Source organism: Capra hircus, chromosome 4 (genome assembly GCF_001704415.2).
Source record: "Capra hircus breed San Clemente chromosome 4, ASM170441v1, whole genome shotgun sequence".
NCBI classification, from domain to species: Eukaryota; Metazoa; Chordata; class Mammalia; order Artiodactyla; family Bovidae; genus Capra; species Capra hircus.
Window position 1 is genome coordinate 34,651,522 of NC_030811.1, and position 25,962 is coordinate 34,677,483.

General features: G+C 42.9%; 1 protein-coding gene across 6 annotated transcripts in view; it reads right to left on the minus strand.

Annotated features, from left to right (window-relative positions):
* CPED1 (cadherin like and PC-esterase domain containing 1) overlaps positions 1–25,392 on the minus strand; it is a 324,765-nt gene extending 299,373 nt beyond the window's left edge. For 4 of the 6 annotated variants that reach the window (XM_005679391.3, XM_018046986.1, XM_018046985.1 and 1 more), the window contains exon 1: positions 24,138–25,392. In XM_005679391.3, the coding sequence (XP_005679448.2) occupies positions 24,138–24,371 (234 nt within the window). In that variant the 5' untranslated portion in view covers positions 24,372–25,392. The remainder of the gene's footprint in view (positions 1–24,137) is intronic. The other 2 variants (XM_018046984.1, XM_013963412.2) reach the window with 2 other exon arrangements.

Genomic DNA, 25,962 nt, shown 5'->3' on the forward strand with positions numbered 1-25,962 from the left:
AAGAAGGTCTGAGAAGGTAAGCAAGATGGGGGAAAGTGAATCTAAGGCAACTGTATTGGAGTGCATGATTAAAAATTTAAAGAAGGGATTTGGAGGAGACTATGGGGTGAAGATGAAGCCTAACCACCTTCACATACTCTGTGAGGGTCAAATGGCCCCCTATGGGAGCAGGATGGCCACCAGAGAACACCATGAACTTAAAAATAGTGGAAGCAGTCTATACAGTAGTCACAGGAGAGCCAGGACACCCGGATCTATATCCATATATTGACTCATGGCTAGGGTTAGCTCAAGACCCTCCTACTTGGACAAGGTTCTGTATCCAGAAGGGAAAGGGAAAAATATTAATGGCACAAAAACTGACTGATGATAAAAAAAGGAAATTCTATAGGATTTGGACGGGGATGATCTGACCCCTCCCCCATACTAGATAATGATGCACCTGCCTCCCAGTGCTCCACCAGGACCGGAGGCCGCCTTAATGCCCAATCCAGGGCCAGGTGAAGTTCCTGCAGCAGCCACTGCTCTTCCACCAGCTCTCCCAGAGTTCGTAGAGCCGCCGTTTCAGCAGGCTCCAATCCCAGCAATGGAGACCTCTGGTCAGTGCCCCCAGAATTCCACCTCAGCTGGACCTCCTAGATTGTATCCACCTCTCCCAGTGAGTACTGATGGGAAGGGGGAAGAAAACACAGCAATTAGACAGAAGCTGCGCTCCGACAAGGAACAGGGGGAAGAACCCCACTACAGATGCCCCTCAGAGGGTATAACAGCCTCCAGTTCAGGATGCATGGGGCACTACCATCTGCCTCCTGTAGCCTATTATTACCAGCCATTTTCCTCTATGGATATATTAAACTGGCAGAGACACGCTCCACCATACTCGGGGCAGCCATAAGCCATGATTAGGCCAGTGGAGACTATTTTTCAAACCCACTGCCCTACATAGGATGACATAATCCAACTACCAGTCTCCCTTTTCAGCACTGAGGAAAGACACAGGATCCTAACTGAGGCCAGAAAATGGTTAACAGAAATGGCACCGGAGGGTCCTGCAAGCCCACAGTGGTGGGCAGAACTAGCCACCCCCGATGAGAGGCCCAGTGGGGACTGTAACACAGAGGAAGGAAGGGGCCACCTGGAGAAATATCGGGTGACTATTTTACAAGGTCTCAAGAGGGGGGCGCTGAAAAGCTATGAGTATTGCAAAACCCTCTGAAGTGATTCAAAGGGAAAGCGAATCACCCTGAGTTCCGTGAAAGACGGTGCGAGGCCTGTAGACTTTATATGCCAATAGACCCAGCCAGAGGCTGCTGGGTCTCAGATGGTGTGATAAATGCAGCCTTTGTGTCTCTAGCCTACCCTGAAAATGTCAGATGGGGGGACACCAAGTGACTCGTAAATTTTTATACATCCTGAATGCCCAGTACCTTTCTTAGGAAGAGACTTGCTGTCTAAATTGGAGGCACAAGTGACTGTTTGAGTGGACTCAACCACCTCTTTACTCTTCCTCTCAGTAACCCCTCAAGATGAATGGAGGTTGTACAATCTCCCGGAAAGGAAACTGGACAGGCTAAACAGTCAGGTTCAATTCAGTTCAGTCGCTCAGTAGTGTCTGACTCTTTGTGACCGCATGAATCGCAGCACGCTAGGCCTCCCTGTCCATCACCAACTCCCGGAGTTTACTCAAAGTCATGTCCATCGAGTCGGTGATGCCATCCAGCCATCTCATCCTCTGTCGCCCTCTTCTCCTCCTGCCCTCAATCCCTCCCAGCATCAGGGTCTTTTCCAATGAGTTAAATCTTCACATGAGGTGGCCAAAATATTGGAGTTTCAGCTTTAGCATCAGTCCTTCCAATGAACACCCAGGGCTGATCTCCTTCAGGATGGACTGGTTGGATCTCCTTGCAGTCCAAAGAACTCTCAAGAGTCTTCTCCAACACCACAGTTCAAAAGCATCAATTCTTCGGCACTCAGCTTTCTTCACAGTCCAACTCTCACATCCATACATGACCACAGGAAAAACCATAGCCTTGACTAGACGGACCTTAGTTGGCAAAGTAATGTCTCTGGCTTTTGAATATGCTATCTAGGTTGGTCATAACTTTTCTTCCAAGGAGTAAGCATCTTTTAATTTCATGGCTGCAATATCACCATCTGCAGTGATTTTGGAGCCCCCACAAATTAAGTCTGACATTGTTTCCACTGTTTCCATATCTGTTTCCCATGAAGAGATGGGACCAGATGCCATGATCTTCATTTTCTGAATGTTGAGCTTTAAGCCAACTTTTTCACTCTTCTCTTTCACTTTCATCAAGAGGTTTCTTAGTTCCTCTTCACTTTCTGCCATAAGGGTGGTGTCATCTGCATATCTGAGGTTATTGATATTTCTCCTGGCAATCTTGATTCCAGCTTGTGTTTCTTCCAGCCCAGCATTTCTCATGATGTACTCTGCATAGAAGTTAAATAAACAGGGTGATGTACTCTTGATGTACTCCTTTTCCTATTTGCAACCAGTCTGTTGCTCCATGTCCAGTTCTAACTCTTGCTTCCTGACCTGCATACAGGTTTCTCAAGAGGCAGGTCAGGTAGTCTGGTATGCCCATCTCTCTCAGAATTTTCCACAGTTGATTGTGATCCACACAGTCAAAGGCTTTGGCAGAGTCAATAAAGCAGAAATAGATGTATTTCTGGAACTCTCATGCTTTCTCCATGATCCAGCAGATGTTGGCAATTTGATCTCTGGTTCCTCTGCCTTTTCTAAAATCAGCTTGAACATCTGGAAGTTCACAGTTCACATATTGCTGAAGTCTGGCTTGGAGAAATTTGAGCATTACTTTACCAGCATGTGAGATGAGTACAATTGTGTGGTAGTTTGAGCATTCTTTGGCATTGCCTTTCTTTGAGATTGGAATGGAAACTGACCTTTTCCAGTCCTGTGGCCACTGCTGAGTTTTCCAAATTTGCTGGCATATTGAGTGCAGCACTTTCACAGCATCATCTTCCAGGATTTGAAATAGCTCAACTGGAATTCCATCACCTCCACTAGCTTTGTTCATAGTGATGCTTTCTAAGGCCCACTTGACTTCCCATTCCAGAATGTCTGGTTCTAGGTGAGTGGTCACACCATTGTGATTATCTGGGTCATGAAGATCTTTTTTGTACAGTTCTTCTGTGTATTCTTGCCACCTCTTCTTAATATCTTCTGTTTCTGTTAGGTCCATACCATTTCTGTCCTTTATTGAGCCCATCTTTGCATGAAATGTTCCCTTGGTATCTCTAAGTTTCTTGAAGAGATCTCTAGTCTTTCCCATTTTGTTGTTTTTCTCTATTTCTTTGCATTGATTACTGAGGAAGGTTTTCTTATCTCTCCTTGCTATTCTTTGAAAATCTACATTCAGATGCTTCTATCTTTCCTTTTCTCCTTTGCTTTTCACTTCTCTTCTTTTCACAACTATTTGTAAGGCCTCCTCAGACAACCATTTTGCTTTTTTGCCTTTCTTTTTCTTGGGGATGGTCTTGATCCATGTTTCCTGTACAATGTCCAGAACCTCCGTCTATAGTTCATCATGCACTCTATCAGATCTAGTCCCTTAAATCTATTTCTCACTTCCACTGTATAATCATAAGGGATTTGACTTAGGTCATACCTGAATGGTCTAGTGGTTTTCCCTACTTTCTTCAATTTAAGTCTGAATTTGGCAATAAGGAGTTCATGATTTGAGCCACAGTCAGCTCCCGGTCTTGTTTTAGCTGACTGTATAAGGCAATGGCACCCCACTCCAGTACTCTTGCCTGGAAAATCCCACGGATGGAGGAGCCTGGTGAGCTACAGTCCATGGGGTAGCTAAGAGTCAGACAAGACTGAGTGACTTCACTTTCACTTTTCACTTTCATGCATTGGAGAAGGAAATGGCAACCCACTCCAGTGTTCTTGCCTGGAGAATCCCAGGGACGGCAGAGCCTGGTGGGCTGCCATCTCTGGGACTGCACAGAGTCGGACACGACTGAAGCAACCTAGCAACAGCAGCAGCATAGAGCTTCTTCATCTTTGGCTGCAAAGAATATAATCAATCTGATTTCGGTGTTGACCATCTGGTGATGTCCATGTGTAGAGTCTTCTCTCGTCAAGAGAAAAAGTTAACTCGATAATTCCCTGAGGTCTGGGCAGAAGACAACTCCACCCCCCAACCAGGCTTGCAAAACAAGTCCCACTGGTAATAGAACTCAAACTCGGTACAATTATGTCAGCACCCGACTTGGGCCTGCCAGACCTTGCTAAGCCATTTACTTTTTACCTGACTGAAAAGGACAAGGTGGCTGTGGGAGTGTTGTCCCAGACTATGGGACCTAGGACAGACCAGTGACTTATCTCTAATAAGCTGGACAATGTTGCCACTGAGTGGCTGGGATGCTTATGGGCAGTTTCTACAGTTGCCTTACTGGTCTAAGAGGCAGCCAAGCTGACTTTGGGCCAAGATTTGTTCATAAGTCTTGCATGAGGTCAACACTCTCCTCCGAGGGGACCCCCATGAATGGCTGTCAACATCCCAGATTACTCAATACCAGGGACTGTTATGTGAGAACCCCCATGTTACTACTGAGCCTTGTCAGGCCCTGAATACAGCCACTCTCCTTCCTGTGGGAGAAGGTGGGCCCTCACATGACTGCAAGGAAATATGCCAGCAGACCTGACTTGAGACCAGTCAATCCTGGACCCAGATTTGTTCCTGTACACCAATGGCACCAGCCTGGTGAAACAAAGGCAACAACTGTTGGGATATGCAGTAGTCATGGAAGAAACCATCGTTGAGGCTAGCTCTCTGCCATCACACTGGTGCGCTCAACAGGCCAAACTATATGCTTTAATCCAGGCCCTCCAGCTGTCAAAAGGACAAAATCTCAGAACTTCATTGCCTGCTCACAGGTCAATGCTGCCTCTCGGCACAGACAGAAACCTCCAGGGATTCAGGTGAAAGGCATGCTGCCCTTTAAATACCTGGAAGTGGACTTCACTGAAATGAAACCTCACCGACACTACCATTACCTGCTGGTCATGGTATGTATGTTTTCGGGATGGGTAGAAGCTTTTCCTACCCAGACTGAAAGAGCATCAGAAGTAGCCTGGTGCCTGCTTAGGGAGATAGTTCCCAGATTTGGATTTCCTACCAGAATTGGATTGGACAATGGCCCGGGTTTTGTAGCTGATTTAGTACAACGAGTAAGCAAAACTTTAAACATCAAGTGGAAATTACATACAGCATATAGGCCCCAGAGTTCTGGGGTGGTGGAAGGAACCAACCGGACACTTAAAGAGACACTCTCTAAGTGGATCTTAGAGACTGACTGTTCCTGGGTGGACTTGTTTCTAATGGCTCCGCTCAGACTTAGGATGACCCCACAGTCCCACGGCTCTTCTCTGTACAAAATTGTGTATGGGAGGCCCCCTCCCATAATAAAACAGGTGTCAACAAATTTGCCTCAGGTAAGGGGAGATGAGATTTCACAGCAGATGGAACAACTGAGTAAGGTAATAAATCAGGTAACTAAGTTTGTACAAGAAAGGGTGCCATTCCCCCTTGGGGAACAGATTCACGAGTTTGTGCCCGGGGATCAGGTGTGGTCAAGGACTGGAAACACGACTCCTTGGCCCCACATGGGAAGCCCCACATGGGAAGGGTCCATATACTGTTGTTCTAACCAGCCCTACTGCAGGTAAAGTTGCAGGTGTCACTCCCTGGATCCTCCACATGAAGGTGAAGAGGGCGTACCACCCAGACCCAGAGGACGCCGAGTGGACGATACAAAAGGACCCCACTGATCCCCGTGAAACCAAGATCATCTTAAAGAAGAAACAGAGATGAAGCTCTACAAGCAACTGCTGCTTCAAGGACTTACTGGTATCATCTTGAGACTAACCATAGTTTCAGTACAAAGAGGACCTGTGCTATAATTAAAGTTGAATGTTGTGTATATATTCTTGATTTATCTGGCTATAAATCAGCCACCCTAGATGACATGAAAGGTCAGGTAAAAGTTATGTCTGATGATAATCTTCCTTTTTGGACTTTGGTCCTATCTTGGGTGAAGGGTGATTGGTAGAAAATTATATTTACGATTGTTATAGTTGCCTTGATAGTTCTGCTTTGTGGACCCTTTATTTTACAGTGTATTATGAACTTGGTAACCCAAAGGTTGATGTCATTCTCCCAAATTGGAGGTCAGAGAGTCAGAGTGCAATATATCCCTATGAATGATGCTCATGCTATGAGTTAAGAGCATCAACAGGGGGGAATGAAGGAGGAAACAGACAGAACAGGCTTCATCTTGAAAGCAGGACTCCCATCTTGGGCCAGACTGTGGACTTTGAGCTATATGCCCAGTATCTATGGAAACGACATACCAACTGGAAAACCAGGCCCCCTGGATGGAAGAGCCCCAAGGCTCATACCTAGACTCTCTGTTGCCTAAAAGAATATCCTAATTATCTGTGTAACCAAATAGAGTCATAAATTCTATTATGCTTATTGGGGTATGACCACAGGCCTATTGATAATCGTCCACTGTTAACTACGTAGGCTTAAGGCATATGAATCACGGGTTAACTTTGATTGACTCTTCTCCTCTGTTCAGACTAGTTTCAGGGAATTTGGGGAGGTGGGTTTGGGCACGTATACTTAAGGTATATAAGGTTTTCAGAAAACCTGGTCAGGGTCCTTAGATAAGAGGAGACTCTGCCTTGGGCCCACCGGTGTAACAGACTGCACTCCACTATCTGCATTGTCCTTCTGAGTGAGTTTGTTTCCCAGAACACATGGCTATAACGCATGGACTATGGTCTGCCACAGTCCTCTATCCATGGGATTTTCCAGGCAAGAATACTGGAGTGGGTTGCCATTTCCTTCTCCAGGGGATCTTCCTGACCCAGGAATCAAACCCCTGTCTCCTGCATTGCCAATGGCTTCTTTTACCACTGAGCCAACTGGGAAACCTGATGGTAAACACTGAGAATGTCTCATCTTCTCTGTCTAATGCCCTTCTCCTTCCTAACTCAACCACACTGAGCCTAAGAAGGGTGAGCAGTATACAGCCTGCGCAGCCAGAGGAAGGAGAAGACCACCCAGAGAAGAGCAACTTACAGGATAGGAAAAAAGAGGGGAAAAAAAAAAAAAAAAAAAAGGCTGCTTTTCAGCTCTTCAAACTCCAGCCAACACACAGTCATGCTGGGCATACACAGCTTCAACTGCGTGCTGCTCCGTCCTTCCCCAGGTTAACCCACACACAGAGCAGGAATCTTGGAGATTAGGAAGAGATTAAAAACAGACCAAGAACACAGAACAGGGATTTCTCCTCCAGTCCCTATCTGGAGTCTGCTGCTGCAATTTCTTACTTCACACACCCCATAGCATAGTTGCAGGCTGCCTAGCTCAGCATCACTGAAATGCTCATCCATTTCAACCATCAAGGAGGAACTTAGATTCCCTCTCTGCTCCTCCTAAATTTGTGTTCCTCTTTTCTAGCTGTTTTGAAAGTCACATTAAGCATCTTCTTCAGCCTCCTCCAGATGTAACAGGGAAGAACAGGGTCTGACTGTTCTTCCCTGTTACTTGGAGGCTGTTCCTCCAAGGAATTCAAGACTCTTTCCCTTGAGAAGCCACCCACGATGCACAGCTGTGGGCCATCGGTTTACTATTTGCTGTAACTTTCCAGACATAACAAAACCCAGCTGAGATTACAAAAACACAGGACTAGCTGGGAGATGGTGGTCATGATAGCTTCCTTCAAGATATCTTAAAGAATGAGACAGCTTTCAATGAGAACAGAAGCAAATGTAGATTGCTTTTTCTGTGGGCAAAACTGATTTCACTGTCTATTTTGGATCAAATTAAAAACCACTCTGTGTCCCTGTTTTGCCTCTTCTCATTCCTCTGCTTTCCTCTTTATCTACAATCCTTTCCCATTTTCAGTCTTCTATTAATTCAATACTTTATGACACAGAGCTTCAGAGGAGGAAGACGTCATTTGCTTTCCATCCTCAAGCCCTGCTCGTGTCTTAGAGTAACAGCTCCCCCACCCCCTGGATCTTATCACAGTGTCAGCAATAGTTAAAGGACATCCATAATGAAGAAAATACAAAATTGACAATTCCCAATTATGAAATACCAAGCAGAGGACAAGGAGAGACCTTGTTCTTTCGAAAAATGTTAAAATAATAGCAAGTCTCTGTCCCCTCATGCCAAAACAAGGAGTTAATTCAGCAGTTCAGTCTTAAAATAGGAAGTCCATACAAAGGCAATGTAACAGAAAGGAAATCACACTGGGGTCATTACAACAATATCAATACCTAAGCATCATACAATCCACCAAAGAGTTTCATGGATAGATGCCAGAGACTCTGAGTCTAAGTTAGAGGCTTTGCCAGCAACTCCCTCCAGGACTTCTGAATGCTGTCTCTGCTCTACTCCTCTGGTCCCCACCCCTAGCAACCCCATTCATTATCTCCTGATGCCACTTAAGCTCCACTAGTTGTACTTCCTTTCCTCATCTGCAAATAAACCTTCCACCCTACTTTCTTCACTGTTGTAAGGATCAAAGGAGACTCAGTGAAACAAAAGCTTTAGGATATATATATCCCCTCATAAATATAAACTGTATTTAAATGTATCTTCAAAAGTGATCACACTGGGACTTCCCTGGAGGTCCAGCAGATAAGACTTACACTGCTTACGCTTACTCCTGCTTATACTGCAGGAGGTGAGAGTTCAATCCCTGGCTTGGGAATTAAAATCCTGCATGCCAACGAGTGCAGCCAAAAAAAAAAGTGATCACATAAAAGTGATCTTGAAAAATGAAAATAGTTTACATTGTTAAAAAATAAACTGAGGCATATTTAAAATTTTAAGAGTTTATTTGGGCAAAATCCCAACTGGACAGCACCGAAGCTGAAGTGATTAGGAGCACTCAACTACCTGGAGCTGAGGGAAGACTTATACAGAGAAAGTGTGGAAGAAGAGAAAGGAAATTACTCATGGGCTGTAGCCTAACTGTTATTTAGTTAATAAGTTGTATATGATTCTTTTGCAACCCTATAGACTGTAGCCTGCCAGGCTCCTCTGTCCACAGGATTTCCCAGGCAAGAATACTGGAGTGGGCTGCCATTTCCTCCTCCAGGGGATCTTCCCAACCCACAGATCGAATCTGTGTCTCCTGCCTCTCCTGCAAGGCAGGCAGATTCTTTTATCACTGAGCCAGCCTAAAGCCTAGTTGGCTGTTTGTGGCTGGTTGTCTTTGGCATCCTGAGCCATTCAGAAGCTTAGATTTTGGTTTGCCTACAGAGGCCACATAACCTCAGAGCCACCTCAATCTAATGGCCTGTTTAATTAATTTAACAAAATTAAAACCTTAGAAGTTTAAATCGTATAATTTCATATGGGTTCTATCACAAGTACAGAATATGAAAGGGTTGTGTTTATATATTAGGGACATTAAAGTATTTTAAAATAATCAATGGATCAGCATTTCTACTATTCTTCTCTGACAAAAACCAGTGTCAGAGCAAACATATTATGAAAATAACACATGGACACTGATACTGTATATATGGTGGACACACTTTTTAAATTTGGGTATTGGATAAAAGACAGTATTTCCATTGCACAACTAAATATGATTGAATTTTATACCTTATTACAGTGTTCCATAAATAAATTCACAACCAGGATATAAAAAGCCCCTTATCACATTACATTTCCTCTTTGGGGCTTAGAAAATGTAACCATAGCTTGGTCTTAGAACCTTCCCTAGGACTCACCTATTAACTTCCTGAACCGCTCACTTGCATTCTCCATTTCAACTCTGCTCTCTGTAGCCTCCCGACTATCAGCCTGCTGCGCATTCTCCCACTGCCCGCCCTGCCCAGTTAACGACACTGATCCTCCTCTCAACCCGGCGGTCAGTCCAGTCTGCACTGCACCACTGCACACACACAGAGTCCGGGCCTCTGCACGAGGCCATCATGAAAACACTTGTGGTGGCCAGCTAAGAATCACTTCCAACACCATAGCACACACACCCTCCCCTGGACTGAGAATCCAGCCTAAATAAAGCACCTGTTGGATGCAAGCATAGAATTTAGGCACTTAAATGGGGATTAAGACGTCCATCCAGTGCCCATCCAGTTGCCACATTCAGGCCCCTAGGAGAGGGTCTTCAGGCCACTTCAAGAGTTTACTGTTGTTAATCCATGCAGACAGCATCCCTGACTCCTTTCTTTTCTCCTCAGCACTCACATTCGAGTACCAACAGTTTATTTGGATTCTCCCCAGAAATCCAGGGTCCCCATGAATGGCACAGATACTTAAGGATGGAAAGCCAATGCATTCCATGTAGGTGACCCTGCAGCTCCAGGGCAGGAAAGGCGGGCTCCAGTTCTTGGGGGAATGAACGGCTACAGTATACAGGCACACATCTCACAAACCCAGAGGAACTTGCCTCACCCTACCCACGCAGGGGCCAAAGTATTAAAAGGAATGGGGGAACAGGTGTTAAATATCCAAACACAAAAGTCTGCATAAAGCAATATTCCACCTTATACCAAATGTGGAGACCAAGTCTCCTTAAAGTGAAAGTGTTGGTCGCTCAGTCATGTCCAACTCTTTGTGACCCTGTGGACTGTAGCCCACCAGGCTCCTCTGTCCACAGAATTTTCCAGGCAAAAATACTGGAGTGGAGAGCCATTTCCTTCTCCAAGAGATCTTCCCGACCCAGAGATCGAACTTGGGTCTCCGGCACTGCAGGCAGATTCTTTACTATCTGAGCCACAGAGGAAGCCAAGTCTCCTTAAGTACACATTTATGCTTTGGCATACATTCCATTTTTGTGCTCACTCTGAGCACCATTGTGGCAATTCACTCCATCTTGTCCCTTCAGCTCACTGGCCAGTACCAGTATACAACCTCAGGAACTATCCTGAGCAGCACCTTTCCCAGCTTGACTGAGCCTTGAGAACCCTCCTCCCCATGCTTCCCTTCTAGAAGCTTCCTTCCAGTCTGCCTTGTTCCTCCCCACACTGCCAAATCCTGAACTATCACACCACTGCCTTGAAACACAGCTTCACATATTCCTCTCAAAATCTTAGGACTCTCCAAATTACACACTCATTTTAGAATGTTTAAGTAGTTCATGGCCAACTTCTTTGCTTTAAAAATCAAAAACTGGCAGGAAATGACAATGTCCAGTAATACCACAACATAAGCACTATCTCCAGAGGAAGGAATAAGACATCATCTAATATCGCTATCAAATTTTCAACACCCTAAACTCTATAATCCTTCCCATGAGATGAATTTGTGCTATAGAAGAGCATTTGGCCTTCCCCCCGCCCCTGCCCCCTGTGACTAGCTAAAAAAGTAACCTCCCTTGCTAGAAGTCCAGTTTATTCTTAAAGGGTCCAGCAGATGGTCTCCTAGGTCAGGCCTGAAGAAGAAAGCATCTCTTTAAACAGGACAGATTGCTTTGGTTTTCTCAGGAAAGCAAGAGGGAAGGACATCTTATAAGTGGAGAAGAACCTGGATGAACCCAGGGGAGATCAGTGTTTAAGAATCCAATTCAAAGTACAAAAGAAGAATTTAAGCACTGCTGGTCACCACAGGAAGTCCTATACTGGACATAGTATCAATTGTACAAGTTCCCATTCGTCCATTCATTCCACATGTTATGTGCCATTTCAGTTCAGTTCAGTTCAGTTCAGTCGCTCATACGCCAGGCCTCCCTGTCCATCACCAACTCCCAGAGTTCACTCAGACTCAAGTCCATCGAGTCAGTGATGCCATCCAGCCATCTCATCCTCTGTCGTCCCCTTCTCCTCCTGCCCCCAATCCCTCCCAGCATCAGTCTTTTCTAATGAGTCAACTCTTCGCATGAAGTGGCCAAAGTACTGAGTTTCAGCTTTAGCATCATTCCTTCCAAAGAAATCCCAATCCCTGCCCTGATCCAACTGCCAGTAATTTATTAGAAGGTTTTGTGTAAATGCTGGACTTCATGGGGAATGGCTGCTTTATTATAAGCACTTGGTTCCTTTGTTCGGGGTTTTGCTAAGAATTGTGCTTAAGATCATGTGCACATCACTGGATGATAAGACATCCTCCCATTTATGTCACAGAAAAGGGCTTCCTTTTAAAGTGTTGTTTTATAGTAAACACAGGAGACAATTCTAGCTTCTTGAGGTTTATATTTCCGACAGGATATATATATATCCAACAGGATATATAGACAAATACGTTGTTTTTGCTCTACAGCAAATAAGTGTGTTTAAAGCAGACATAGTATTATGTTAACCACTGTTTCTTTAAAAGAAATCAGCTGACCTCCAAAGCCTCTGTATCTACGCTTCCTTGAAAAAGAAAATTAACTGTTTCAAATCTATCTGCTCTATCTGCTCTTAAAATAGCTTATGCAGCATTAAAATACACGAGAAAGAGGTTTAGCGTATGTGTAGGAAGTATCAGATATGTTATTAATTGTCATTATTTACTCAGAAAAAAAAATTAATAATAAAGGGAAGAGTGAGGGGAAAAGCCCGTTTGAAATCTCCTCTGCCCTCTGGGTGTGGCCAGCAGGGAAGGTTTACTGCTTAATATGAAAGTCAACTTTCTGGCTGATACTTTGTAAAGGTCAGGCAAGTCCTGCAGTGCTACAGAAAAGTTAATTTCCTGTTCCATTTTGCCTGACGCATCTGTGCAGTTTGGCTAAATTCATGCTAGATTTTCCACCAGGGAAGAACCAGACTTAGGGCTGAGACTATTGGAATACCAGTATACTTCCTATTGCTTGTTTAAGAAACAGTGAAACTCAATTGTGCTTAGTTGCTCAATCCAACTCTTTGCGACCCCATGGACTGTAGCCCACCAGGCTCCTCTGTCCATGGGGATTCTCCAGGCAAGAATACTGGAGTGGGTTGCCATCACTTCCTCCAGGGGATCTTCCAATCCATGTATCCAACCCAGGTCTCCTGCACTGCAGGCAGATTCTTTATTGTCTTAGCCGCCAATTATGACAGAGCAATTCTAGACTTCTAGTGGCACTCTGAAACATAACTGTATAACCTGACATTTGTAGAGCACACAATACTTATAACTTTCTAATGAAAAAAGGACTATTCCTGGTATTCACGGTTATGTTGCATACACGTGCATTCTTTTCCCTCAAGACGCACCAAATGCAATGAAAATATTTCCATGACGTTATACTTTGGGATGTGTTAAATTAATTGGACGACAAAGAATGAGATGGCTGGATGGCATCACTGACTCGATGGACGTGAATCTGAATGAACTCCGGGAGTTGGTGATGGACAGGGAGGCCTGGCGTTCTGCGATTCATGGGGTCGCAAAGAGTCGGACACGACTGAGCGACTGAACTGAAATTAATTGAACAATGAGACCATGAGACGGAGGTGACTCTAATGCCTTGGCGGTCTATATGAGCAGATCAAAGTGGAGGTTTTGAAACTGACACTTAAGGACGACCAGTCACAAGCAGCAAAGAAGGTTTTAAGCTACAGCCAATCAACAACGTCCTTGCTCTGCTTCTACATTTTCTCCGTAGTAGTTTCTCACTCTCTGTAGTAGTTTCTCTCTCTCCGTAGTAGTTTCTCCTGCACCTTTTCCCTCCAAGCGCTCCTAACCACTTCCAGTTTGGCACTGCCCAGTTGGAATTAAGTTTTGCTCAGACTCTAAAATTTTCACTACACTTCAGTGTGCATGCATGCCTGCTAATCACTTCAGTCGTGTCTGACTCTTTGTGACACCGTGGGCTATGTAGCCTGCTAGGCTCCTCTGTCCATGGGATTCTCCAGGCAAGAATACTGAAGTGGGTTGCCATGCCTGCCCCCAGGGGATCTTCCTGACCCAGGGATCGAACCAGAGTCTCCATCTCCTGCACTGCAGGCAGATTCTTTACCGCTGAGCCACTGCAGAAGCCCCATGCTTCAGTTTATCGTTTAACAAATATGATGTTTATTCCCCTGCCTTTGATAATCTCAATGTTTTCCAAAGCATTCTGCCTAATTTGATCAGGTAACATCTGTGTAACAGGCATTTCCATCTGGAAGCCACAGTTCAGGAAAATGAAACCCCCAAAAGTCAGTTATCCAAGGTCACTTAACTTTTCAGCATAGGTACTGGGTCCCTGGGCTTCCCTGGTGGCTCAGTGGTAAAGAATCTGCTCGCCAATGCAGGAGACCCTGCTTCAAACCCTGGGTCAGGAAGATTCCCTATAGGAAGAAATGGCAACCCACTTGAGTATTCTTGCCTGGGAAATCCCATGGACAGAGGCACCTGGCAGGCTACAGTCCATGGGGTCGCAGAGTCATAAGTTAGCGACGCTCACACTGGGTTCCCATCTCTGTGTATCCTCTTTCACCTGGAGACGGTGGGGGGAGGTGGTGGTGGGGGGGAAGCATGATTTGCCTCAGATACACAGACCTTTAACAGTTGTTCAGGAGGTTTCCAGAAATCTGCACTACCAGCCCAAACCATCTACTTTTTCTTATGTCAAAACAAACAAGAAACACCAGGATCCTGGAGCAACATTACCATTCAAATAAATTCTCCTTTCTTCCCCTAGATTGTCATCAGGCTTTTTCCCCTGCCTGACTCTCCCAGCCTGAAGTGCTGCTCTTCCCCAGATCCTTGTCTTAGTCATAGTCATAATACACTTGGACAGCAGATAACAGTTTCTTTTTGTCAAGATCAGGTGTAAAGTATGTTCTAGGAAACTGGTTATAAAAAGAATTAAAATGTCAAAATGTATAAATAATTTACACTTTGTAAACCAGGGGACATGAGCTGCATTCCCACTGTTTGCAAGCAAACACTTTCTTGGGTGGGAGAAGAAGGCAGTATTGTGCAGAACCCTGGAAAACCAGTGGAATGTGTCTGCATTTGACTGCGCTGAGAGTGTCAGAAGAGAAAAGGGACAGACAATTAGCATACAACATGCTGCTTTAAACATTTGCCTAAGCAGATATAAGGACATGGCAACCCACTCCAGCATTCTTGCCTGGAGCCTGGTGGGCTGCCATCTATGGGGTCGCACAGAGTCGGACACGACTGAAGCGACTTAGCAGCAAGCAGATATCATGGAGAAAGAACACAGGGTGAGGATCAAACATATGTACTATATATATGAAACAAATAAATTTAAAGTGCTTATTTTTGAGGTCAGAGCTTAAACACAGCTTCTATGAATGCCAACTCTGATTAGCCACCATGCTTGCTGTTTTCAAACACGTATTCAGTTTTCACCAGTAAGATTTAGTTAGCCTCATTTTCCCAATGACAAAATTGAGAGTTTAAAATCTAGGTAAAATGTGTCTGTGTGTGATAGCTAGTAAATGACACAGCTGGAGTTTGAACCAATGTGGAGGAAAGCCCATGCTCGTTCCAACATCCTGATGCTCTAATAGACTGCTTATTCAAATACTAAACAAGTATGGGGTTAGAAGCCTTGCTGAGGATAGTCAGGCCTGTTCTCCCCAGAAATATTGAGTCTCTTGAGTCTCCCCCTTAGAGAGTTCTTCTGACTGGGTGGCAGTATAAACAGACTGGTGGGGGTTCCTATTCAGAGTCCTCAAGTAAGGATTAGCAAAATCAAATGTAGTTTTATTTCAGAGCACACTGATAGGGCCCATTCTGTACCCTCAAGTCTACGTGCTTTTTTAATTATTACTTTGGTTCATCTCTTAAGTATCCATAGCCTCTGTTAGTGAATTTAATGGAAAGTTTAACAATTTTTTTCATTAATATCCTTATCTATAACAAAATCTCAATACATCTTATATCATTATGTTCCTTTTTTAACCCTGTGTCAGATAACCAGGATGTTTTGTTTTGCTTGTTGAACCCATCTCTCTAAAGTACAAAAGTTGACAGAGGACTTTTACCTTGCAGATTGCCAACTTTGGTATAGTTTCTGTTACAGAACATAATTTCTATTTTAGAACATGAGCTCATCCTTTTGGTGAGAATGGCTCCCTAGAAAAAATATCCAAAGGAAACCAAAGGGAAAAATAAAACCAAAGCATTCCTTTCACCCCAAAGACCACAGACTCAAAGCATATGAAGCATATGATCATATGAAGCACTTTTTATAATGTCAGTGTATCTCAGAGGTTTCCATTTCAGAGGGTTTAAGCTTATGTGATTTTCCAATTCCATTGGAACAAGAAACAGAATTGCTTACAGGGAGAAAGAGGCAGAGGCTATTGCTGCTATTGTGAAAAAACAAGAGAGAATGACACCTATAAACTGATTAATTCCTTGATTCAAATGAAATTTAACAAACATGCTTAAATATAAGCTTCATCAAGACTTGAATAAAGTTTGTCTGCTACTGCTACTGCTAAGTCACTTCAGTTGTGTCTGACTCTGTGCAACCCCATAGACGGCAGCCCACCAGGCTCCCCCGTCCCTGGGATTCTCCAGGCAAGAACACTGGAGTGGGTTGCCATTTCCTTCTCCAAAGTTTGTCTAACATAAGCAAAATTCACAATTGCATAAAATCCTCTCAGTATGAACAATTTTTAAAATTTCATTGTAAAAATTTGACATAGCTCTAATCAACTATCTCAGAGAAAGCCACAAACATTAAATGCTCATCACTAGCCCAACCAATTCTAGGAAAATTACATACCTGTTAGTATGCTGATAACATCTCCTGAGAGCCTCTAATACATAGGCCTCTCTATTTAGATGCCATCAGCGTGATTTTAAAATATTTACATCCAAATCTATTTAAAATATAAAAACATGTAAAAGAAAAAGCTCAATTTTGGAAAAAATCAATCTGTTAAAAAATGGAAATTGCTTGAGACAAAGAGGTGAAATGATGGTGACAGAGAAGTGAAGAGGGTTGGGTATTAGCAAACATACAGGTTGCTAACATTTCTTTTTTTAACTTATGATAGATACTTTTGATGCTTTTGAACCGTGGCATTGGAGAAGACTCTTGAGGGTCCCTTGGACTGCAAGGAGATCAAACCAGTCAATTCTAAAGGAAATCAGTCCTGACTATTTATTGGAAGGACTGATGCTGAAGCTGAAAGTCCAATCCTTTGGCGATGTGATGCGAAGAACTAACTCATTGGAAAGACCCTGATGCTGGGAAAGATTGAAGGCAGGAGGACAAGGGGACAACAGAGGATGAGATGGTTGGATATGGCATCACCAACGTGATGGACATGAGTTTGAGCAAGCTCTGGGAGTTGATAATGGACAGAAAAGCCTGGCATGCTGCAGGCCACGGGATCACGAAGAGTCAGACATGACTGAGTGACTGAACTGACTGACTGACCGACTGAGATACTCGAGGATGTTTATTTACAGGAGAAGAATCCCAAAGAGACAAAGGAGCTGAAAAGAGCAAGAGAGACAGGTGATAACTGATGAAGCAAATTCAATTAGCAAAATGGCAAGATCATTACACCAGGCGAAAGTGCAAGAAATGGTACAGAAAGGACTTCAAGAGATACTGGTACAGAAAAAAGACGGAGTGGAGGACCTGAGAGTTCAGCAAAGGAAAAAAGAAAGAGGAGGACTTCCTCTCATTTCCTGCCCTCTGCTTTAATGAGGACTGTCTCTGACCCTCCAACTCATGATTCATTTATTTATGCATTCATTGACTACATATTTATTCAGTGCACATTACATGTCAGATACTGTTTTGGCACCCAGGATGTAGCAATAAACCAGTCAAATAAAGCCCTTGCTCTTAAGGAACTTATATTCTATGGAGGGAGACAGACAGTAAACAAATATATATTTATTCAGGGTCAAAATCTTAACTGCTTCCCCCTACTCTACACCCAACTCATCTCTCTACATCCTTAGCTCTAACATGTGGTTAATGCTAGCCTTGTAAACTTTAAAAAAAAAAAAAAAACATTCAGCTCAAACTGCAGACCTTGCTTAGAGATAAGCAGGCCTGATTCTTGAGTGACATATCAGCCTCCCTAGGTTTCCTCTTGATTCTGAAGGCTCATTCTACTGTGAAAAGGCAATAGCTGAGAGGCTGGAGAAGAGGGAGAGAAACTCGACAAGGCTTTCCTCTCAGACTCTCCTTACCCAGGTCCTCATGTTCATTACAGCAATAACTTTGCTCACCTACTTTGGGAAGGCCAAATGTCAGGGTCTATAGAAACTACAGAGATGGGTAAATCCTTAAGAAGATTCAATAATAATTATTCTGATAGTTAACACTAACTGAGTACTTCCTACTTGCCAGATACCTCAAGCACTTCACATGTTTTCTCTCATTTAAGCCTCGTGTTAGCCTTGTAAGATGGGTGATAATATATACATTTTCAGGGAAGGAAACAAAATACTGAAGAGGTCAAGAACTGTTCCCAAGGGAGCAAGGTAATGAGTGCTATTGATTCAACTTGAGAGCTCATGGGCTGAACCCATTCTGCCTCCCCCATTTTATCAGTTTCCCAGGACTGCCTTTTCAAAGTACTATACACTGAGTGGCTTAAAGCAAAAGAACGGTCAGTTCAGTCACTCAGTTCAGTCGCTCAGTCGTGTCTGATTCTTTGCGACCCCATGAATCGCAGCACGCCAGGCCTCCCTGTCCATCACCATCTCCCGGAGTTCACTCATACTCATGTCCATCGAGTCCGTGATGCCATCCAGCCGGTACTGTCTCACAATTCTGGAGGCTAGAAATCAGAAACCTAGGTGTTAGCAGCACCGCGCCCCGCCCCCTTGAAGGCTGCAGAGGAATCCTTCCTGGCCTCTTCCAAGCATCTGGCGGTTTCTTGGCGACCTTTGGGATGCCTTGGCTTGCTATTGCATGACTCTCCTCTCTGAGGCAGCGTCCCAGTTGGTCTGCCTGCCTTCAGTTCAGTCCCCTCCAGTCCATTCTGCAGTGTGCATTCTGAAGTAGTCTCTCTACACATAAATCTAATCATGCCACATTTTGCTTTTCATTCTTTGGGGGTTCCCTGCTACCTTCAGGAGAGAATCTAGATTCCATATCATACCCTCATTTCCAACATCTAGACATCTAGACCCTGCTGAACTCTCTACTTCATCAATTTGCCTTCTTGCTCTGCTTCCTTTAACACATTACATACACACACACACACACACACACACACACACACACACACAGAGAGGCTAATTTCTTCTTTGCACATGCAGTGTTTTCTCTTTTCTTTCTCTACCCTTTATAGTTCCCTCTCATCTTTCAAAATATTGTCTTAAAGTTATGGGTTTCCTAACATTCTATTTATTTACTTGTCTGTCTCACAGTGCCTTATATTGGGTTGGCTAAAAGTTCATTTGGGTTTTTCCATTACATCTTATGGGAAGACCCAAATGAACTTATTGATCAACTCAATAATTCTGTATCACCAGTACCTGGCACAGTGTCTGGCACTTACAAACTGCCCAACAAAATTTACTAAATGAATAACAAAGTAAATGAATGAATAAGTGAATGAATGAATGAAAGGGATGAGAAGGAGAAAAGCTAAAGAAAGGTTTGTTCCCCCCCCCTTCCCCACCCAGTGGGAGAGGAGAGTTCTTAGTGAAATAGTTACAATCATCTCATTTAAAGAAAGTGATGTCATTTCCCAAGAGTGGGTACATATTTAGATATTCTGTGTAATTTCAAAAAGCAAAATTAGCACAAATATTGGAGCAGACACTAGATCACCCTGCCTCACGTACCCTTCCAGTGGCCATTTCACGTGCCATTGTTGTGACTATAAAGCTGTGGGACACTTCACCACTGTGGCCATCACAGACCTGGAAACTCCTGTGCACAGTACAGATTGAAAGGGAGGCTGCTACTGCTGCTAAGTCACTCAGTCGTGTCCAACTCTGTGCGACCCCAGAGACGGCAGCCCACCAGGCTCCCCTGTCCCTGGGATTCTGCAGGCAAGAACACTGGAGTGGGTTGCCATTTCCTTCTCCAATGCATGAAAGTGAAAAGTGAAAGTGAAGTCGCTCAGTCATATCTGACTCTTCACGACCCCATGGACTGCAGCCTACCAGGCTTCTCCGTCCATGGGATTTTCCAGGCAAGAGTACTGGAGTGGGGTGCCATCGCCTTCTCTGTGAAAGGGAGGGGGACCACTCCAATTTTTCCCTGGTGGCACTGCACTCGCTGAAGCCTTGATCACCCCCCCAGCCCATGGCCGCCCAGAGAGTCAAGGCAACACTACTCAGAAGTAGCATGGGACCAATTCTAACAAACAAAACACAGAAGAAAGAAAACTAGAGAGACAGATAAATTGCTTGTCCTTCCTACCCTTTGCCCCCGGTGCCTGTTCTGGGATGTAATAGTTTAAAATGGCCTCTCTGGAAATCTCCCGAGAATTCACCCACTTGTGTTTGCTCTCCTTCTTCCTTTATTTCCCCTTCTCTCATGTCCCTGGGATTGTACCAACTGATAAACTGTTAGTTTCTAAGTGTTTGCCATGGGCTCTGTTTCTGGGTTATACAAGAGGTTTTTAGAAATTTTCAGATGTTAAATATATTATGTATTATGAGGAACACAAGCAGATTAAAAAAAGTATTTACAGTGAAAACATTCATTTACATTGGTTTATGGTTGGACACTAGGACAGTCGTTGTAGGGAACAGTCGCTACAGAAAGAGTAAAGAAGAAATGGAGAACGAAGAGTCAAGCAACAGAGAAATAAGTCAGTCTCCTTGTGTAGAATCAACAAGAGATAATCAGAAACACATGGCTATGGTGAGTACAAATGTATTCCCCAAAGAGCTAAGTTTCCATTAAAGGAGCAGATACCAAGGAGATTTTCTTCGATTGTGTCTGTTTATAACTTAATGTGCTCCCTATGTTATGAGATATTGAAGTATTAGATTCCAGGAAAATAAAGAAATCCATTGAGGGGCCTATTTCAGTGAAGATAACTGAAACTGTCTTCAGTTTATGCATTACATTGAAAAAATTTTAAGAAACAGCACAAGCAATGAATGTTGAGAGAAAACCCAGAAGAAATGCCACAAGTACATCTGCTTAGCAAGGCTCTTTGGAAGCTCAAACGGAAAAAAGAATTAAAATTTGGCCAGAAGAGCATTTCCTCACTATGGAAAGTTGGCATATTCTATATATCATGATCTCAATCTGTACCAAAAACAGTTTTAGACATTGAACCAGATCCCAGTTAGAAAGGTGTAAAGAGCACAGTCACTCACCTTTAAATATTTGCTACTACAGAACCTTCTATTACTTGGCAGATAAAGCACAAAAGTTTCTCTCTGAGAAACAACTGCAACCAAATCGACTGGGAAATACTTATTGCTTATTCATGAAAGTATGAAAACTATGATTCAAGAAGTACTCTGTGAGTATACTTTGGTTTTAGACTGTTTATGCCTGCAGACACTACAGCGTTCATTGAAACACTTTTTACAAATGTTCTCAAGTGGATTCTTTCAGATTTTTTTTTTTTTTCCTTTTTCAGATTTATAAACTCAGACCCAACTTACACTTTTGGAAGGGGCAGTTTAAATGCAGTTTAAAGTTTAAATGTACTGCTTCTTAAGCATTTCTTATTTCCTAGTATTTCTTTAGGTCTGAATATCTGAAGAGGATCATTGTTTCTCCCACATAGACAACCACACATACATGTACATATAATTCTTTGCATAAAATGCTTGGGTTTGGCAGACATCTTATGCCTCCAAATACTTTCTGGAATCTGTGAACCTTAGGTCAAAGCCAGATGTTTTAGGTAACTTTAATAATCACCTAAAGATGGATGGAGTCAAGTAAGGGAAAGCCCTAGTAACATGAATATTTTGGTTTGACAATAAAACAACAAACCCCAAAATTTATAGCTAGAAAAAATGCTTCTTCTAAATAATGCCTAAAGAGCTATATTTTAGGTCTTGTGGGAAAATCTAGGTAGCGTTTCATCAGTTATCTTTTTAATGAGCTTTTTAAGTAGCTGTTTTAGAGAAGGCTCTATGTACAGACTCCAAAGACATTTCTTTCTTCATTTTAGCTATCTGATAGAATAGTTACTCTTCAGAAAGGGATTTGTGATTCTTTTCTCGAACATATATTGCAAGGAGAACTCATTTATATTTAACCAACCTCCACATGACACTTTCTGGCTCTAAACCAATGGTTGGCCCAAGTAAAGCTGAAAATAGAGGTACACAGTGAATGTTTGGAAATTCAGTTTTCATATCTATTGAGCTTCTGAACTGCAACTGTGATTTCAGAATCTTGCTTATAGTTAAAATATTTAAGAGTGTGGAAAAAAAAGCATCATGTGTTAGGCATTTTTAGTGAAGAACATTCTAGAGTGAATGTTTTACACCAGCAGCCAATAAGTTTCAGATGGTTTATAAGTGGCAGAAGGTCCAAAGCTAAAATGGAATTTTCTGTGACAGCCTACAAATAACAGTTAACATATGCCTAAGTTACAGGCAACAGCAGGAGTCCATTGTAAAGTCAAGTAGTGAGTAAGAAAGGCTGTAAATTAATGAGTAAAAAACTTTTTATCCAAATTCTTGGCAAAAAATTTAAGTACTTAAAGAGCAAAACCATCTCAAATATTTTTAAAGAAATTACACTCATTGGAAACAAACAAAAAGTGACTTTCAAAGGCAAAGTTTATACCCATCATGAATTTGAGGTGTTAAAAACACAAATAAGGGTTATGTTAATGATTATATAAATTAATAAAAAACAGAAATTCCTCAATTACTTTAGAGAATTTAATATTTGATTCACACTTGCCATTGAAGTTTCATCTAGATGTGTTCCTAGTTTCATTATTTGCTTTTTTGGTCATATTTCTTGGTCAAGATATTTCTTGACGCTACTGATAAAGTCACTCAAACGTTTTCAAATTGTCTTTGTTCAAATCTGATATTATCTTGCATTTCATTTAGTTCTTTCAGCTGTGGTTTCACAAACTGTTATTAGAGCTTTGAATTTACTTTTATTTAGAGAATCAGCACTGCAATAGGGACTAGGTGAATGTACCATGTCATGATACTTGCCTAAACTGCCTTGAGTGTCATCATACCCACATTACCAAACTTAAAGAGTTATACATCTGAAATGAAATATGTGAAAGGTTTTTTTTTTATTTTTTGTCAACAACATTTTCTCTTTTTAATTTTCAAAATTCTTTTTAGTGTGAAAGTTTTAAAATCAAGATGGTATGGTGTTAGCAATGATGGTAGCAGTAAGTTGATATTTAACAAGAAATTCTGCTCCAAACAATAACCATGATCATAGAATCTACCTAGTTCTACAAATGTAAGCTATCGCTTACATAAATTATCTTACTGCACTACCTGCTGTAGCATAGAAATCAGTGATTTTGTTATCATGAATATTTGTGCCTGTTTTTCTGTTTTAGGCTGGTTTGTTTTCATTTTACTAACAGGCACAAACAGAGTGGTATAGTAAAAGAAAAACTCTGTGTATTTCCTTGTGCCTTGTATTTTATTCAACACTTAACAAGTAAGATTAGTAAAGTTAATTAGGATAGCATAAATAAAAAATAATCTGCATTTTCCTAATTTTATAAGCAATAAAATGCACTGTGTCAATTCTTTTGAAGAAACCTATTCCGCTATTTTTAAATGCTTCAGAAATAAATATATTGCTATAGAAATGTGCTCAGCAATAAAATAGACATAACCAATTAGAAAATGTAATTTTGGAGTAACTTGGAGTCTAGGATGGTCCGGCCATTCATACAGACTACCTTGAGAAAAGAGACAGTCAATGTTTGCCAAGTTTTATCAATCTTTATGTTCCCAAACTGTAAATCTTCAAATCTCTTAGAACCCCAATTTTAAGAAAGAATTCACATCACCCCCATCCTCTCCAAATGGTCTATTTCATTTAGCTGAAACAAAGTGAAATTCTGAGAAAGAAAATAATGACCAGGACTCTCCGGAAGTAAAAAAAGAAGCTGAAGCTAGCATGTGTTTCGCTGTCATAAGGTCACTCTCTGGGCTGTGTATACTCTGGATCCTTTTCAGACCTCATGGAAGTTAATTTTAGTCTTACAGAAGGAACAGAGAGAAGCAGACTGCTATCTTTGCTGAAAATGTCAGGGCTAAGCTTATGTCCAGCCTTACCTTTCCAATCTCCTGTGCGTTGTCAGAGAGAAGGAAGCACTGCTTGTCCAGGAAGAATCCTTTGGTGCATCTGCTTGCTTGGGTTTTGGTGGGTGTGTTTGGGGCAGCCCCGGGGCCAGCAGTTGCAAGCTTCTTTGTCCCCCAGAGTGTCAGAGTCTGGTAAAAGAGACAGATTGCCACCACCAAGCCCACCAAGAAGGGCCGGGAGCAAAATCGCCGACGACAGAGGAACATGACCAGTTTCGCTTCACTTGGCCCCTGTCCGCGTTGCCGGAAAAGTCATAGCAGCTATTTTTTGTCAGCATGAAAAAAAACCAAACTGTCTTCTTTTTCCACAACTTTAAATCACATCAAGATAGCGCCATCTCCACTTAAAAAACTTTCCGAAGCGTCCTGCCAAAGAATCATAGATCCCAAAAGCCTGAGGCGGTTAGTAAGAGCCCTTCCATGGAGGACAGTAAAAAGTGGCCGGCCTGGCTTTGGAAAAAAAAAAAAAGAGACATCAAAATAATAATAGTTGTAACTAAGAACCTGAGCGTATCCTAGGCTGCCAAACTGTTGCTTCTGGTAATGTCTTATTTTTCACAACATCCTTAAACTCACAGTAAAAGCTTCACAGGAAAAGAGAAGCAACACTAACTAAAGTAAATCTGGAGGCTAAAAACAGCCCCGGAGAACGCAATAGGTTTAAACCAAAGTGCCTGTTGCACAGCTGGAAGCAGGCCAACTCGCCTTAACAGTTCCTCACTTTTCCTCCGGTTTTAAAGCAGTCCCGTTTTCAGTCTTTCGTGGTTCTTAACTGTTTCTTTCCCTTCATTCCGTTTTAAATTGCCACTTTCCTCTAAGCCTTCAAGGCTTTTGACAGAAAAAGGAAATACACGGTCTGAAGGGGCATGGTTATCATCCGCAGGGTTTGGCTTGTATTTGTTTCATTCCGTTTCAAGTTCAAAGTTCTCTGTACTTACTCAGTTTTCATCCTTTTAGTCAGGAAAAAAAAAGTTTCCATGATCCCCTAATGGATGGCTGATTAAAACCACTCGGAAGGAAACACCCAGTCGTATGATTCCAATTCATCTCCCACCCACGGACACACGCGCGCACAGACAACACAGACCCGCACGCGCGCGCTGGCCGCGCTCGAGGCTAGGATCCTGGAGCCGGAGGAGCGGGGAGCCCGGCCCGCGGGGAGCCAGCCCCCGGCCAGCGAGAAGGCGGGGCTAAGGCCCGGGCTCCCCGGTCCCGGGCTGGGGTGGGAGGGTTGGGGGGCGGCCGGAGCGCTCTATGAGTCCTGCATCTGAGACGCCTGGCTTCCCCAGACTGGAAGCAACGTTGCTCATTTCCCCCTGATATGTGGCTGATCACCCAGAGCTGCAGAATTTTAAATATATATTTGATATCTATCCCCTTATGTAATTTCTTTTCCCTAATCCAGCACTGAAAAAACAAGTAGGCTTTCATCAACTGACCACAAAGGTCGAGGGGAAGTGTAAAGCAGACTCGGTGCGTGAGTTGAGAGGATATTCACTTGAGGGAACTGCGGTCACCGCTATGGGGATAAGAGGGTCACGGGGACTTTCTGGACCTCAGCACACTGAAGTCTGTTTTATGCACTGATTTCACCGGAAATGATCTATGATCTTTTTTTCTGCTCTGAACCCAACTCCTATCACATCATTATTCCTCTCCTGGACTAAACTGAATCTTTAATTGCCTGACACTGGGTTCCCCCAAGGATTGGATTGTAGCTGACATTGGTAACTTTGGCTCAGCAGAAAGGGGTACACAGCGGGCTTTGTCTAGAAGTCAACTCAGTCTAATGCTATAC